Below are 18,158 nucleotides of genomic sequence, written 5' to 3' on the forward strand. Positions count from 1 at the left end.
TCATTGGATAGAAGTGAGAGTCACTGACTCGTTGACTCAGTTCACAAAGTTTTAAAACCTTCTCCAGAGTAAATAAACGTGGAGTTATTTGTCCTACAGTGTCCACTGTACCTGGATTTATGCACTTGAATTGGAAGTGGTAAGAAAACAGAATTCAGTTGACTGTAGTCTCAAATCTGCTGACATCTGGTGGTGAGATTTTACTTACTACCTCTTTAAGGAAGTGTGGCGTACAATAATTCCACCAAAAGTAAATAAAGTTCAAATAAATAATTAAAAGCCCAGAATTACCAGGATAATCACACCCATGATAAGTGTACATAAATTTCTGACAACGACTGTAAATGTAAAATGAATCCAGATTTGACCATAGCTTTTTTGTATTATCCCAACACCATGTCCTGTAGTGGCTTGTATATAGATAAGGATGATTTATTATATTTTTCCACCTCACCCATAACACTTACTACACCATGACAATAACCAGTAACCTGTAGTAGAAGTAATAGTGGCAGTAGTAGAAGCTATTTATTTATATATTTTAATGTTACCACAGTACCTCAGTCGCTCTTGTATCATACAAATGGCCTCACATACCTACTGTGGTTCTTTCGTGCTGATAACACCTTTGAATTTCACTCCTGGGTCACAGTCCAGTGCCTCAACCACTATAGTTAATCATTAATTATGTTTTTAAAAAGTCATCTTGATCTGTTTTAGCAGAAAATGAGAGAAAAAAGATGAATAACTAAGCATACTAGTACATAGTTGTAGGTTGAGTGTTTCCATTTTGCTTTTAGTTCAGAGGATGTTTTAAATTTTCTGATATAAAGATACTAGCTTTATGGCCACTTGCGTCATTTGCTTGTTTAACTGTGAGTATCTACTGGCTTTACAGTCATGAAACATGCTATGTAAGGCTTTATATTGTCTTTTCATTCAGTGGCACTATAGCAACATGAACAAGATGACTGTAAATAAATATGCCAAAAACATGTAAACCATATTTACCCCATATAGAACTGATCATCTGGTTTGATTTTGTTTAAATTACTTCATAAATAAAGACAATTACACAATTCTGAGGTCAAATGTAAACAATTTTCACTTTTCTTTTTAATCAGCTTAAGTCAAACTAAGCCCTCTTCTTGCTTTTTGTGGATACAATTTTTCTGATAAGCCTAAATTTCCAGTTGCAAACTGAATTTCTATTGCTTTTGGATATGATGACATCACTGTCATGGTATGATCCACAACATATCAATTCAATTTCTCAGTTGTTCATTAATTTCAAAGCATCCTAATTTAACAAGTGATTGTGATACTTTATAAAAGTCTGTTGTTTATTTATGAGGATGGTAGGGCTGCAGCACTAACCCATCCTAATGGCCATCACTCTGGGAGCTATTATAGTTACTAATCTCATAAGCCTCAAAAGACTGCCCTGCTCACCTCATCCAAAATCCTGTGCTCCACCCATTAACCCGTTGAAGTCAAACGGGTCCCTGTAAAGATGTCACTATTTTGCAGATCATTTCTGAAATTGTTAGTTCTAGACTGGATCAGTTCTTATGTGGGATCCAAACTATCCAAACAACTAATCACAGTCAAGTGTCCCTCCAGTTGCTTCACTCAAGCTGTATTATTTTATATCCATTGTTCACATCTTATGATATCTGTTTAGGTTCTCAGCCATCCACGTCATGGTAGTCTTGAGACCTTTGAGTGTTGGACCTCTTTTTACCGAAAGAAATCCGGTTACCTTCTTTTCAAGTGCTCAACACTAGTGGATGATTGCAGAATTGGTTAGGAGAAAACTTTTTCAGTATCTAGCCAAGTCAAGACCAGGTACATAGACCTGCTCGAGAACCAGAGGAATTGGAACCAGAGGAATGTACTATAATGCAAGATTAATAGGTTAGAGCTCAGGTTAAAGTCAGTGTTCTGAAGTGTCTTTTTACCTGCCTTTTTACCTGCCTAGATCACTGTAATAACTTACAGATTCTCTGCCAGAGAAATATAATTTTTGCAAGTGGTAATGCTGTACTTTACTAAAACCACTGAATAAAGCGCAAACTGTCCATCATATTGTTACAGGAATACCTGTGTATTGATTTGCTGATGCATAAAATGTATAAATGTTACCAGTAGATTAAAGTATCACTTGCACTGCTGGAATTGCAGCGATTAGAACACAGAACTCTCATGAAGAGTACCTATTCAAGCAGTAAAATTAATTTCACTTTTTTATCTGCCAACAAATTAAAGTGATTCCCATTTTCCTTTATTAGATATTAGACAGGAGATGTGAATGTTTAAATGTTTCAGTTTAAAGTTTCGGAGCTCTAATGTGCAGCTGTCACCTTAGAACAGCGGCACTCTGCAATAAAAATAATTAACTTGAACTAAAATGTAGTGTTAACCTCTTTATTTGTGTAAGTGTTGCATTTCACTGTTCTGTTTTGGGGTTTGTTTGTTTTTTTATGTTCTTGTGAAGATATGACCTGAGTCACACCGTGCCACTTGGTGAAGAGTGCTGTAAAAATAAAATAGGGGAGACATGATGGAATTAATGAGCTGATATCCAGCCTCCCCTAGCACTGTCCTCTGAACCCACTGCTCCACCCCTCCCTTGCAGCTGAGCCTGCCACTGTTCTTTATAGAGTTTTAATTACCATTTTATCACCATCCTTATCATCTGTCTGTGACTGGAGTAGGTGGCACTCATAGGGATCACTTTTGTGGGAAAGAAGTCATATGACCTGTGAAATGCCCTTTTTTTTTTTTTTTTAGCTTTGAAGTGAACATGCATAAAGCATAAGGCAGGAAGCTGGCCTTAGTGGAGAAAGCTGACAACCACCAATGTAATATCTGTTATTTCTAACTGGGGTTTTAAGTCAGGCCAGCTAATGCAAAGAAAGCCTGGCTGTGTAAGTGTGCAGTAAACCCCTCAGGCCACTAGTGTTTATTGATAATATTACCTCTGATGGAAGTAGTCACATAATGCATGGGGCTGTACTCTGCTTGAATTCAGCCATATGCTGCAAAACTCTTTGGCCCTTCACAGTGCAAATGGATAATGAAGCATACTACCAAAGCAACCCAGGAGTTTCTCAAGGTAAAGAAAATGGATAGTCTTCAGTGGCCAAGTTAGTCACCTGATCTCAGTGTAGTAGAGCAGCCTTTCTGTTACTGAAGGCAAAATTGAATACAGAAATACAAATAAACAAGCAGAAACTGAAGACAGCTGCAGTAGCCTGGAAGAGCATCTCAAGAGAGGAAACACAGCATTTCATGAACTACAGGAGTTCTAGCCTTATGGCAGTCATTAACTGCAAGATTTTACATACAAGTAAAAATATAAGTAAAATATTTTAAAAAGTCATAATATTTAAAATGATGTTAGCTTGTTGAATTACTTCCAAGTCTCTGAAAATGAAGACATAAGTATCAAAATGGTTGTAAGCACTTAACAATGTATGTAATAATTTAGTTTTGAATAATAGATGAAAGCCTGCGCTTCAATCACAGCTTTTTTGTTCATTTAAGTTCTGCTGTGGTGGTGCACAAAGTCAAAATCACAAAAAAAAAGTCATTGTCCAAACATTAATGGACCCAATTAAGGTGGTGACACAATTTCAGAATTGGCACCCAAAAAACCCCCACAGTACCTACAAATTAGTTTTGTTTTCAAGCTTGCTGTAAAAAATAAATCAAATTAGCTTTTTAAATGAAGTCACTATTAGTCAAGTTTCAGATTGTGTTAATTAAAGAAAACAAATTCCCAATGTATGATGATTATTTAAAAGTGCATTCTTATATTTTCAGGCAAGAAATACTTTACTTTTATCTTCAGTCAACATGAACTTTATTGTTTAAGGACCAGAGTTTTGTCTCCATATTTTCATCAGTCATAAATTTGGCTGGAAAAGCATCACACCATTTGCTCTAGTAAAAAGACTCTTGTGTACCTGAGTAATTTCTGATTTATTCTGGTTATTTTTTACCACAGCATCACTAGATGTTCTTAGATGAGGAACATGTGCTTTGTCTGACTCATTTTTCTTTCTGCCTTTAATCATTTATCTTGTAAAAGTCTACAGCTGAGAATGTGGTACTCGACCCTCTTGGACATTTCTTTTTCTTTCTCAGTGCAGATGAATCAGTGATTTCTGTGCATTAGATATTACACTGCTCCTGTACGTTAATGCTCCTTTGTGTGACAAGACCTGAAAATTACACTGATTGCTTTTAAAATGTGAACATGAGATTGCATGTAAATATAACTGTGGGCAATTTCCAAGGTTGAAATGTTAATGCAATCAAGTTGAAATTCACTGAATCACACCAAGAGAGTTGTGATATTGTGCAGAGAGAATACCCTTAGATGACACATGTATATGTAAAAGTAGGTGTAATTGTCCACATCGCATAATAACACTGGGAACGACTAAGAAATTCAAATTTAATTAAAATCATTGCTAGTATAAAATTATTCAGGCTAAAAAAACCCAAAACAAAACGCATTACTGAAAAAATAATCATTTTTTTGAGTTCAGATAATGTAGTATTTTCTAGACTTCTGTATATGGACTATGTATCTTTTTTTCTTTTCCTTCAGCTTTCAGCTCCAAGTATTAATAAATAATATTATAGTATAAAGAAATGTAGTAAAACTAAAAGGATGAATTTTTTTATTAGGAACTTGTAGGCTTGATAGGCTAAACACAACATTTATTTGATAGTTGGAGTAACTTTGCAGGCTTTGTTTAACACTGTGACATGAAAAAGACTCAGGCCACACTGTGGCAGCAAAGATAATTTGCTGTAAGGAAGGGTTGGGTGTTCTCCAGATTTCAAATACACTGATCGGGCACAACATTGTGGCTGCTGACAGGTGAAGTGAATAACACTCATTATCTCTTCATCATGGTAGCTGTTAGTGGGTGAGATATATCAGGGAGCTAGTGAATATTTTCTCCTCAAAGTTGATGTGTTCGAAACAAGAAAAATGGGCAAGTGTAAGCATTTGTGCGAGCCCAAGAAGGGCCAAATTGTGATTGTTAGACTAACTGGGTCAGAGATTCTCTAAAACTGGGGTTATGGGGTTTTCCCAGTCTGCAGTGGTCAAAATGCAAGAAAAGTGATCCAAGAACGAAACTGTGGTGAACCAATGATAGGGTCATGGGTGGCCAAGGCTCACTCACACATGGGGAGCAAAGGCTGGCACATGTGATCCAATCCAAAAGATGAACTACTGTATCTTAATGCTTGCTCAATCATCCAGGTAAGGAAATCCCAAAAAGTTGATTATATTCATCTGAATGTAACGTTTTCAGTGGAAGAAACATTTCGTCACTCATCCAAGTCACTTCTTCAGTCTCAGCGGACGCTTTTAAAAGGTCCGCAGTCTAACCAAACTAATATTTATCGAATAATTTCTCTGTGCGAAGTGCAAATCAAAGTCCCTTTTTTTTTAATGCTCTTTCTTAAAAAATATATTTCACCCTTAAACTTGGATTTGGAAGCACTTTGTAATTGCAATAGCAATAATTGCAATAGCCAACTGTAATAGATTTTTTCTTTTCTTTCAGTTGCTGTCAATTATTTTAAAACGTTCTAGAAGACAGACTGACCTGTTCTGTCACTTCTTGTATGAATCAGGCTCACCTTTAGCCAATGGGAAGATGCACCTACACAGCTCAGTGAAGCGGAAGCTGGCTGAGGAGAAAGGCTACGTTTTTGACAAGCGTCTCAGGTACAACGTGCGACAGAACGAGAGCAATTGTCGATTTCGAGACATTGTGGTCAGGAAGGAAGAGGGCTTCACGCATGTCCTGCTCTCCAGCCAAACAACAGATAACAATGGTCTGACGCCAGAGGTGAGAACAAAAAAAACACACGAGTGCTGTGCCCATGTTACATTTTTCATTTTGATTAGTGCATGTCGGTTTATTTATATTTACATAATTTATATTTTGTGCTTCGCTGACACGTATTAATTGGTGTTGATTGTATCCTAGTTGCCATGGAGTTCTGTTTGGGGGGAAAAAAAGAAACCATGAAAGTTTGCCCAGTAACTGTTGTAGAGATGCCCTGGAGCTATGCAGTAGTTCCCTAACTGCTCAAGGGGAGTTTTTCAGGAGACGGTTTTAGAAAACTGTGGTTTTATTTGACAGCTGCCAGGTGTGAAAATGCTAGCTGCATAAATCTAACACAGGGCACTGCTGAAAAGGGGGCACAGTTTCCTCAAAGCTGCCTCCTAACAAACAAGGCTTCAACAAGTTTAGCAATTAGGGGTACATATAATGCAGTGTTTTGCCATCTGTTGTTACTGCAGCAAAATGCCAGTTGAACTAGTGAGGAAATTATGCTGCAAGATCATTGAGGAAGTCTTTATGTAATTATTCTTAGAGAGAGAACTGGATACCCTAGAGATAATCGCCAATGATTTCTTCATAGCTGTTTGCTATTTAGGAATATCACTCCCATTGCTTCTACAGGCTATGGTCTCCAGGAGGCATGGGCATCATTAACATAAACATTATTCATAGTATGTAAATGGGACAACTGGAATATTGTTTTGAGAATATAGTTTGGCTGTCATTAATTTCCCGACTTCTAAAATAGGAGTACCCTTAACTAGTTAATGAGAAATATAAACCAATGTTTGTTCTTTTTTATTTGCAGTGCATTCTCAAAAAATATATTATTTAAAATGTAAATTTGTGAGTACAAAAAGAAACTTTTAAAATGAATTCTGCCTTTTCAGTCTCTCCATTACTTGATAAGATTAAGGTATAAAATGACAAAAAGTTTTTGGTTGATTTCTTAATAGATTATTCAGGGCCTTACTGTTTTGAGAAACACTTCTGATTATGTGTAATGATATACCAGCTGAGTCTTCTCTACAGGCGTTTAGGGGGCATAATCTGTACCAAGCTGTGTCCTCCCACTTTTGATGAGTTTTCTTACGCTCTTGTCAGTAATTTGGTGATCACCTGCTAACTCCATGTCAGTCAAACTACCTTAAAAAAATCATAATCTAGCAGTGAAACAAACTGTAGATGTTGAACTTTATAGCCATAGTAACAGACGGTGTCTAAATCTGTAATTTAAATCGCTGATCAGAACCTGTAACCTATATTTGTATATTCAGGTTTTTTTGTGCATAAAGGTTTTATTTATTGTTTTTCTTAATGACCCTATGAAGTGAGAACAGAAATATTTGAACTCGGTGTAGAATTTGCTTCAAGTTGCATCTATTTGTGGTCGTTCTTTTTGCTTAATCAGACATGGTTATTATCAGTATATCCAGGTGTAGTGCTTCAGTGGATTAAAGTGTTAGGTTACCCTAGTTGCACACTTTCCACAGCCCATGTGTATGTCCACATGGGTAGAAGTGACTTGAGGGTGAATCAAAGGATGATTAAGGGTAAATGCAAGGCTGTCCGATTTACTGAGAGAGCACAGATTTGTCAGCACATGCCACACTACTGGGGTAACAACTTTGCATTTGCCCTCCAAGTAGACTCTAAATAGACTGGAAGACAGTATTAGTCCAAACATAGCTGACTTTGTGTGCATCAACAAGGCAGATACAACATAGACTCATTCGTCTAAAATATATCACTATAGTTTTACTCAGGCTTTGCTCAACGGAGGCATAAAACTCAAACTTAAAAAACTGGGTGAAGAGCTTGAGAAAGGCTGGAGCATGTGCATCTGCAGTACTTGATGTCATTTAATGGCTCTCTTCTATGCAGCTTTGTGAACTGTGATGATTCACTCGTTGATCTGGCTGCCTGCAGGATTCTTCCAGCCCATGATTGGTTGCTCACTTCCACACTCCAATCAACAACAAGCTGGTCTATTTAAATTTCCTATGAGTGATTTCAGTAACTTGCTCTCCCCAGATGCATACCAGCAGCTGAATTTTGATTTCTGTTTCAGTTTTAATTTAAAGGATTTAATGGAGATACTATTTAAACTGTTTAGTAATTCAAGCAATTTCCATACCATTTTACTGTTTATAGAGTAGGTGTATACTTTTGCTTGAAGCTGAAATATAATTATTATCCCGGATGACCCCCCCAAATTAAGTTCCTCAAAAGCCTAAGGGATGAGGGGAGTAACAACAGGGGAAAAGAAACTGAGAAAAGAAAAAGAGTAGCCCATGAAAATGTGGTTTTCATTTAAAAGAATAGAGCTGAAAGAGAGAGCTACACAGGTATACACACCAAACAAACGACAACCACAAACTAAAATACACTGAAAAGAGATTGTTAACAAACAAGTTAATAGAGAAAAAAATTGCTTTCGACAGACATTAGGTACTCAGTAAAAGCTCCAAAGAACCACTAATCTGACAGTCAAATCTCCGGCCAAAGACACTACTACAACTCACCACTCTCAGGGCTGGCCCACACACTGAGACCAAACCGCTTAACACCAGCGTTTACAGTGTTGAGTGGCTAATTGCTGAGTTCCTCCAAGGGAAATGGATGACAGCTGAGTTCAGGGAGAAACAGGACACATCCACATGCACGCAAACCCCAATATGTACTAATATACCCACTGACATTAAAAAAAAAAAAAAAAATCAGGGTTATTAATGTGGGCAACACAGATGTGTAATTAGCAGTGCTGCCATACAGGAAGAAGGTCCTGGGTTCAAATCCAGATTCGGGTCTTTCTGTCTTGTATTAGCATGTCCAAAAACATGTGTGGGTTAGGTTAACTGGCCATTCTAAATTAGCCATAGTATGAATGAACAGAATAGTGACTAGTGTCCAGGTTGTGACCGTTTCTTGCTCCATGACAGCTGCAGTGGCCTCCAGCTCCTCCTACCATACCTGACCCTGATCTGTATCTGCATCTCTGTTTTGTATTAATAACACGTTAGTACGCTAAAAACATTCAGCTGTTCTTTTTTTGTGCATCATTTGCACAGTTGTGGATAAACACTTTTTCTCTACCTCCTGTCATTTATATTTTGAGAGTAATTCATTCTGGTCTGTAACCATACAGAAAAACATTTATTTATTTTAAATTTCATCTGTGTAAAATTGAACCTCGTTAATAAATGAATGAGGTTCAATCTGTCAATGTTAACAGGTCTTTTTTTAGAGGTCTATTAAAATATTATGGCATTAGCCACAAATTACATGCAAGCCAAAATCATCTGCCTTCGGCTCATAACCCTAGCAAACAGGATTTTCATCTTCTCAGATTGTAGGATGTGTCTCACATCTTCCATAGAGGGTGGTTCTGGCTTTGATACAGCATCATAAGCACGGCAGTCTGTACTTCACAAGCACCGAAGTGGCCTAAACTATGTGTGCACATGTGTGTGTACTTTCATCTGTGACACTAAGCTCGTAAGCTGTGGGCTCATCAAACAGCTCAGATAGCTCCTTATATGTCTCTCAGTCTTTGAAGCCACAGGAACAAGAGAGTCTACGGATGTGCTTACTGAGAAAATCTTGAAAAATATCCCAGTTCCTTTTTCTTCTAAACACTCAGTGCTGGCTGTAAGTGAGAAAGTCCCCCTATCTATTAACTGGTACACTTTCTATCACCTTTCTGGCCTAAAGTATTGTAGCTTTCTATTATAATCCCATTGTTTTTCAACCAACTGGGTTTTCTTTCCCCATTTCATCAATAAATAAAAGAGAAGTAAGAAATTAAAAAGTGAGAAATATCCTTAACATTTTCTTTGAAATGGCTAGTTCTTGCATCCACAAGAAAAACAAATTTCTGTTCTGATAAATTTAAAATATTCTTACAGAAAAAAGTGCTGATGCTGATCAGTTTTCTATGTTATTTGCCCTTTTCTAGTTTTATTATACATTAACATATAACAAGCTGTTCAAGAAACATGTAGCAGCCGAACAACTTTTTTTGGACCTCCTCAACAGTTCTTCAAATATTGAGGAACACCTTCTCAAATTAAAACCAAGACTCAGCACTTTAACACAACATTTTCTTCTAAACTAAATGTCCTGAAGATTAAAGCACAGAGCATCTCATTAATTGTCTCAATGATAAACATGCCTAAATGCAGCAGATTTATCTACTAACGTCTTCAAGTTCTCCGACTCCTCATGAATGTCACTTTGATCGCCCTCCTCTTTCTCTGTTTGATCGAGTGGAACTAGCATCTGTTCATTTCTCCTTCATGTATCTGAGCAAGTGTTTCATTCACCTCCTAAAATAATGACATTTGTAATTTCTCAATTTCTGTCATGCTCGTTTACACACACACACACACACACACACACACACACACACACACACACACACACACACACACACACACAAATGGTTTCCATCATTGTAGAGGATATTACATTGACTTGCATTAATTTCCTGGAGACTTATCCTTACCTTAATCAAAACGTGCTTGCCTAACCCTTACATTCACTATTAAATTTCATTATGAGAACATGCTTTTTGTGCCCAACCACGTCACTGTGTAAACGGACTTGTGTCCCCACAACATGAGTAATTCAAATACGGAGACAACACAGCACACACGGTTAAAACTGGGGTCAGATTATGTGCTTGGTGAGACATAGAGAATTAAGTTCACTTTTGAGGTTGAATGGTTAATATGGGTCAGGAGTGATAATCTGATTAAAATGCAACAACACAGTGTGCAGACTGACTGCAGAAAGTGACATGGTGGTGTGGGTGTGGGGCTGGGGTTTGTCGGGTTGACTGTCTGACAATGTCGGCAAACTCTCTTGTTTATCAGATGAGACAAAGGCCAAACTCTTAATACTGAATTTTGCATATATTGTTTTAACTGGCAGCATGAAACGTGTCTCTTTACAGACTACTAAAATGTACTGGGCCCAGTTGTTGACATACCATACTGCAAGGAGGTTATATTCAAGTAAAGTCTGACCAATGTTTTCTTAAAATACTCTTTTTTTTTTAAAAAAAATTCTTATTATAACATTTAGAAGTTTACAGACACAGCTTTTCTTCCTTTGTAACGCATGCAGCCATAAGGAGTGGGAATTGTTAACATACAGTTAAACCAGTTGTTGCTGATGGGCAGGGTGTCAAGGAAACAAGCTGCATAGTGCTAGTTGTCACATTAACATCTTACCCACAACAACCCCTGCTCACAGAGTAACATCAAGTAACTAGAAACCATTTCACCGCTAAGCTGACCTTCTACACAGAAACTAAGCTTATTGGAGCAAAAGTCTAAAAGCTTGTTTTGATTTATTTTTTGCCCTTTAAATTTAAGTAGAGAATGTAAATTGTATAGTATTTATGCAATATATATATATATATATATATATATATATATATATATATATATATATATATATATTTAGCATTAGCATGTTTAAACTGAATATCTCAAGCTTGTTCCTTCAAAGTGAAATTTTGTTAGATGCTGTGATGTGCTACACAGTTTTCAGCCTCTGTTAACTGCAAGGATACAGAAGGAAGTCTTGTAGTCCCAGTGCTGGTCTTTTTTTCTTTTCTCTGCTCTGGGCATTGCAATAAAAAATAATGATGTACCTAGTGGATCTTCAGTTTTACTCTGAGGATTCAGAACCTATATTTAAGCTATTTCCTTCCCAACCAGTCCTCTTTTGTTGGTTAAGAATGTAATACACATTTGTTCTTCTTTCTCTTCAGATCATGAAGGAAGTTTGTCGAGCTTTGGGTAATGCCGCTGCGGATGACAGTAAATTACTACTGCTCAGTTCAGTGGGGACTGTTTTCTGCAGTGGCCTGGAGCCATCGTATCTGATAGGGCGTCTGTCCACTGACCGCAGAAAAGAGAGCAGCCGCATCGCAGATGCTGTACGGTAAGAAGAAATCACTCCACTACAGGCAGCAACTCTTTTGTGTGTTACCATTAGTCTTGATAGAGTCACTGCTGATCATTCTGTGACCCCTTTAGGGACTTTGTGTTGGCATTCATCCACTTCAAGAAACCCATTGTGGTGGCAATAAACGGCCCTGCTCTGGGCTTGGGAGCATCCATCCTGCCACTGTGCGATGTGGTGTGGGCCAGTGAAAGGGCCTGGTTCCAAACTCCATGTGCAGCCCTGCACCTCACTCCTTCTGGATGCTCCTCTTACACCTTCCCTCAAATACTGGGCGTCGCTCTTGTGGGTCCCATCAAAATCTATTTTTTAGCAAAATTCCACGTAATGTTATGTGGTTCCACCGATAGCATTTTTTCTCCTTCATTCCAGGCCAATGAGATGCTCTTCTGTGGAAGAAAACTCACAGCACAAGAAGCATGCAGTCGAGGGCTCGTGTCGCAGGTCTTCTGGCCAACCACATTCAACCAAGAGGTGATGCTGCGTGTGAAGGAAATGGCATCTTGTAGCGCAGTGGTAAGTCTTGTTGATCTACACAATGCAGAAGGCAAAGGTGTCTCTTAAGGATGGAGATGAAATAGCTCTTTCCCCTTTTTCTGTGTGTTTTAAAGGTCTTAGAAGAGTCTAAATGCCTGGTGAGGAGCATCCTCATGTCCGTCCTGGAGGAAGTGAATGAGAAGGAATGTCAGATGTTGAAGCAGCTATGGTGCTCAACTAAAGGACTAGAGGCACTCTTCAGTTACCTGCAGAACAAGACAAGTGAAAAGTAACCATCCCACCACAGAAATTATAGATGATCAGTGTGGGTATGAAGCTACCTAAAAAAACAAAAAAGGGGGATCAGGTTGGCAGTGCTGTGGTGTCAAACTCATTATGGGCCTTTATTTCCATCTATCAGCAGGAGAATTCTTTCTGATTTCTTTCTGTGTATATCTGTTAAAAATTAAATTCAGTCATGATCACTTTTCTAAAAGAGGTTTTTGTTTTGTCCCTAAGTTTTCCCAGATTTCCACGCTCTGTGTTAATGAGGCAAAGGGCCAAATATGCATTGCGTAAGCGCAGGGAGGTACAGAGTGCATCTGTACATATGTGAGACTTATTCAACAAGATGGATGAAATAATAAATGTATTTCTGACTGCACATGACAAAGTGATGATAATATATAGAAGAATAATATATATTTATTACAAGCGTGTAAAAGAGTTGCTTTGTGTACATAGGATGCATTTTTCCAGGATTTTTCTTTTAGTTTCTTACTGTTTTGAATTGAAGTGTAAACCAAAGTTTGCATGAGGACACAGTTGCTTGCTCCTTATCATGCACATTCTCTCCTATTTGTATTGACTGTGTGTAGTCATGAAGTAGTGTGGAATTCTTTTTCCTCATAATTATATTTTCTTACATAAACATCTTTATTAAAAAGAGCATTTCTGTTTGCTTACATTATTAAAATAACCTGGTAGATGAAATTAAATTCTTCCATTTAAATAAAATAAAAAGTATTTCAGGTGGGGGGTTTTTTGTTTTGTTTTTTAAATAAAGCTATTTAGTCGTTTCCCTCTTTAACATTATAGGCAAGAATACTGTCTTTAATTTTTACAAATAATCACACGAAGGCCAGGATTTCTCTTCTCTTGCTGGAATAATGCACCGATAATTTTTACTAATCTGTGAATGCTAGCACTAAATAGAAATGCTGAAAGTAACTGACTGCAATTCTCACAGGGGAAAATTGGTGATGAATCCGATCAAACTGTGCGCTACATATAGGAGCCTTTATTGAGTAATTGTCATTATATAAAATGTATGAACATTCTTTTAAAAAAACAACAACAAAAAACCCCAGATGATGTGTTTTTTTTCCTTAGCTGTGCGTTTTTAGAGCACAGAAGAGATGAAAATATCTGGATTCTCAAGCATCTTCAGCTGTCGTTGAACAATAATGTCGAAATTGAACATTTTTGTTGCTGGAATCCACTTCCTGTCCTAACCTGCATGTGATCATTCAAAGTTTCAAGAAGTTTTATATTCTGTATGATATTTAGGGATCTATTTTGTTTTACCAAAATGTAAATGTGTCTAGCTCTGTGTACATTTTTTTAAAAGGTGTCCATTTTGCAGTTAAATATGATAATATATATATATATATATATATATATATATATATATATATATATATATATATATATATATATATATATATATATATATAATGTAGACTGTTTTCTGTAACTAATTGCATGTAATATACTGTAAATGTGCTGCTTGTCTGAATTCCTTGTATTTCAGGGTATGTTTTGTACCACCATTATAAGTACTGTTAGAAATGTTGCGTTTTATTTTTGTATTTATTTGAAATAACTGTTGTGCCGTGCCATGTGGTTTACTTTGCTCCAGAGGCACCCCGGCTTCTTTTTCGTGACCCTGCAGAAAAGTGAATTAGCAAAATAGGCCCAGAAAAAAGAAAATGTCTACATAAATACGTCCTTCATGACCAAAATGTTAACACTATTGCCACTTGAAGATATGATTTATAAATAGAGGTGTTGTACATGATCAGTGAGAGACATGGGCTCATTTAATTTAATTTACATTGTGCTTTAAAACCTTTGTGAGTATGAGCTGAGGTCTGTGGTGTAAACAGATTGTTGACATTTGTATAAGATTTAATGCAATGTGAGATTGTTAAATGATTTTGTGGTCATTGATTGCTGGGATAATAAGGTTGGAAGCTTTTTTTTGTTTTGTTTTTGTCAACCAAAAATTGACAAAAACAAACAATGCCAGACTTCCACCTGAGCGCATTAAATCTAAAACCTTTACAGTCACACCAAATGATTTTACACTTACTGTCTAAAGGAAATGTGATTCATGTAACAAAATCTAAATTGCTGTATACTCAGGTTTCTGTACAAAACAATTTATTGTGGTCATTAGATCCATGAAAGGAGACCCTGTCTTTACTTCTATTGTACTAATCTGATGATAGATTATTTATATTGTGTCATTTGCTTCATAAGAAGAGGTATAATATGGCTTCTGTACAGCATCAATGAACACAAGTCACTCAGGTCTGCTGAGCGCTGCTCACGCTGAAGATTCATGGACTTTAATTTATTTATTTTGTAAAATATCAAATGTCTTTGAGTGTCAACTTGGACAGAAGCATTTCTTTGGTTTGAAACTTTATTTAGGGCTATGGGAGTTTATAATGGATTTGAGCCCCAAATCGCCAGCTCAGCATGTGTTTGAAGTGTGCTTGATGAAAATATTTGAAGTATATCAGTTATAACTTGCTCCATTATTTATTACAAATTGCAGGTTTATATTTTATTTTACTTTTTAAATACACATACCTACATGTGTATTTTTTCCCTACACTGTCTGAAAGCACACCTTGGGTTGCCTTATAATTTAAATGTTTGTCAAGGAGTTATTGATACATTGTGATGAGTAGAATGAGCTGCTTCAAATAAAGAAACAATTCTTTGACAACATGTTTTTACATTTGCACAAACACAAGGCTTCTGCGTATGGTTTGCACAGCTAGCCTAACCTTACCTAACACTCAGAGAAAACCTCACACTTCTGATGTGGTTTTAATTACCAAAAAAAAAAAGAAAAAAGAGAAAAGGCTCATGTCGATCATTTTGTTAGCAAAATGCATATAAATGCTACATGTGTTACATGCTGCGAAACTGATACTGTGTCCCGCGGTGTTGTGGCACCATGTTAAAGCAAGAACAGGTTCTTACATTAATTCAGAGTTTTACTTTATTCAAAAAGAATCAATATGATTCCCAATTCAAAGAAATCTTCAACAATAGATACTGTTATACGTTAACAGAGTAATCATTGCTGTGGTTTTGTGCCAACAGACACATCAGTGATGGAGCAGTAGTCCGCTGCAAGAGATGGGGTGGGGGAATAATAATCCCCAAACTCAATCTTCAATCTCAAGTACTAGATGTTTTTTTTATGTTGACCTCTTGACATTGTTGTCAACACTTCAAGTTTTAGTCTATGTAGCTGATACAAAATACCCATGTAAGCTTAATTGAGCTTACTTGCTGTTCAATAAAACTTTAAAAATACTAGTAATATAAGCATCAATATGGCAAGATTACCATTTTGTTCTTGGAGACGCACACCATTAAATGAAATCACCCACACTGCTTATAAAGAAATAGCTCTTCATCTGTCCTGACATGAAATGTCAGCTGAAGAAGCCTGGTACAGAGTGTCAAGCTTCATTCAGTGTGCCAAAATCTCAGTAGGTTTAACTTGCTGTGCCAGTGGCACAGTTGCAGTAAAATGTCCCTTAGAGACGGTCTTTAGGTCCTTCTTTCAGCCTCTTCTTCATCTCTATCGCATGCTGCTTGCTGCGCTCCCGCTTTTCCAGTCTCTGTTGAATAGTAAGGAGACAGAAATGAATGTAAGAGAGAAAAAAAAATCTTTTAATAGGATTGATTGTTGTCCTATCCATAAGTGGAAAAAAATGTAAAAAGCTGACAGACCTCTTTCTTCAGACACTGACGCATGGCACGGTCCACATCGTTACATGTGCCAAAGAACTTCAGAATATTGTGCTGATCGTAAAAGCAAACAAGGTTTTACACAATTTTATATCTATGCATGTGAATCATAGAGAAATAGTCACATTTGGAGATTGACTTACCTCGTTGTGGCACTGTCTCAGTTGACTTATTAGTTCATTACACTCATCTGTGTGAAGGTGAGGTGACAGGTCAGGGTGCATTTTGAGTTAAGGGCTTACTGAAGAACTGCAGAGACACTGAAAGGCAACAAGCAAGAGATGAACTGAGGATATACTCTCATCTATAAACAACGTAAAATACTCAGCCCAAGGGGGGCACCTTGGAAGTAATATGATTTAAGGCTAGTATACAATAACATATAGCAAGAAAGCAAAATATTGCCACATCTGGAACTGCTGATGCCCAACCAATAACAACTAATGAATCAATAATTAAATTCGTTATTTTAACTGTTTGAATGAATTATTCCAAAGACTGCTTCAACTGCACTTTAAATACCGTATATCAGGGGTATCAAACATAAGGCATGGGGGCCAGAAGCATTCTGGGAAGCACTCCAATCTGCCCCACTGGATGGCAATGGAAAACAAGGAGTGCATAAACATCCTGTCAAGATCAAAGTGGGTTGTATGTGCCCCATGATGTAAAATTAGTTTGACATCCCTGTAGTACGTCAGCAGCATTTCCTCTAAAGGATACTAACACCTCCCCATCCCTCTCCATCCTGATGTGTCATAGTGATGACCGAGATTGTTTTTTCCAGTGGACACTTACCTGCAGAGACAAGAGCATTGTGTCAAATGTACACCGTCTACATTTACTTTGGCATTATGTTAGCTAGACTAGACTTTGAACTGGGGATCTGTACTGCGTATGTAGTAATTTATAATAAACTTCATGTCAACACTGGATTATCAGCTGAATTACACTTACCACTGCAAAGGCTTTATCATCTGAGAAGTTTCCAGTGGGTAAAAAAGGCACTGCTTGCTAACTACTAGCTCCAAGCTAACTTCACAGAAGATGAATCTATACAACCATTGAACAACTGCAGAAGCTTTATGGTCTGCTGCAAGTCACTAACGCCTTAATGAACTGGACTAAATGAGCTGTAGTAGTACTATCGCCGGTTTAACCTACAAGAAATTACAATCTAAAGGACGTGCCTGCCTGTTACAGGACGTGAAGCTTTCGTAACTGTTTCGCCTCAACGATTTGAGTGACAAGAGTCGAGGGCGAATCGTAGCCTATATTCTTCTTTGGCCTCACCAATGGCGTGCGTACTTTCCACAAAAGGCGGGACAAATGATGACGGGAGTTTGCAGGAAATACAAGAAGGCTCCTCTCCAGGCACCTCCGTTTTTGTGAATGGGTACGGTACTATTTGGTCACCTGTGCTACACATTTTTTTTCCGCCATTACTTACTATTTCTGTAATGCATGGAACCTTGTTTCCGTCACTAAGTTTTTTTTGTTTTTGATTTTTTTTCTTAAGTCAGATGTTCATGTCATTATTTAACATGAATTAATTAATAAATCGAAATGTCAACGATGCTTAATTATCTACTTACGGTTCTTTTGTTGTTGTTTTTTGCTTGTTTGTGTGTGTGGCGTGTGTGTGTGTGTGTGTGTGTGTGGGGGGGGGGGGGGGGTATTTTGTGTGGTTTGTGTTTACGTAATTTGAACAATCTGAGTGATGGGTTTTACCGTTTTTCCTCTGACAATATTTCCTCTTTTTAT

The 18,158-nt window shown here is 37.3% G+C and overlaps 2 protein-coding genes across 3 annotated transcripts in view; one reads left to right on the forward strand and one right to left on the reverse strand.

Annotated features, from left to right (window-relative positions):
* LOC101477406 (chromodomain Y like 2) overlaps positions 1 to 13,985 on the forward strand; it is a 46,442-nt gene extending 32,457 nt beyond the window's left edge. Inside the window, exons 3-7 of the mRNA XM_004539407.5 lie at positions 5,665 to 5,882; positions 11,665 to 11,837; positions 11,933 to 12,143; positions 12,231 to 12,374; positions 12,470 to 13,985. Coding sequence (XP_004539464.1) covers positions 5,665 to 5,882; positions 11,665 to 11,837; positions 11,933 to 12,143; positions 12,231 to 12,374; positions 12,470 to 12,628 — 905 coding nt within the window. The 3' untranslated portion in view covers positions 12,629 to 13,985. The remainder of the gene's footprint in view (positions 1 to 5,664; positions 5,883 to 11,664; positions 11,838 to 11,932; positions 12,144 to 12,230; positions 12,375 to 12,469) is intronic.
* A 1,630-nt stretch (positions 13,986 to 15,615) lies between these two features.
* On the reverse strand, positions 15,616 to 17,648 carry cmc2 (C-x(9)-C motif containing 2). 2 transcript variants are annotated; one of them, XM_004539403.5, is made up of 5 exons: positions 17,352 to 17,648; positions 17,118 to 17,192; positions 16,538 to 16,608; positions 16,377 to 16,448; positions 15,616 to 16,264 (listed from the first exon to the last, which is right to left on the reverse strand). In XM_004539403.5, the coding sequence occupies exons 2-5, from the start codon at positions 17,152 to 17,154 to the stop codon at positions 16,181 to 16,183; spliced, it is 264 nt and encodes an 87-aa protein (XP_004539460.1). In that variant the 5' UTR covers positions 17,155 to 17,192; positions 17,352 to 17,648; the 3' UTR covers positions 15,616 to 16,180. The 2 variants fall into 2 exon arrangements, with proteins under 2 accessions (XP_004539460.1, XP_004539463.1); XM_004539406.5 differs by lacking the exon at positions 17,118 to 17,192 and having other exon boundaries at positions 16,538 to 16,654; positions 17,352 to 17,646.
* Between the last annotated feature and the right edge of the window lie 510 nt (positions 17,649 to 18,158).

The sequence above is a fragment of the Maylandia zebra genome, linkage group LG1, assembly GCF_041146795.1.
Source record: "Maylandia zebra isolate NMK-2024a linkage group LG1, Mzebra_GT3a, whole genome shotgun sequence".
NCBI classification, from domain to species: domain Eukaryota; kingdom Metazoa; phylum Chordata; class Actinopteri; order Cichliformes; family Cichlidae; genus Maylandia; species Maylandia zebra.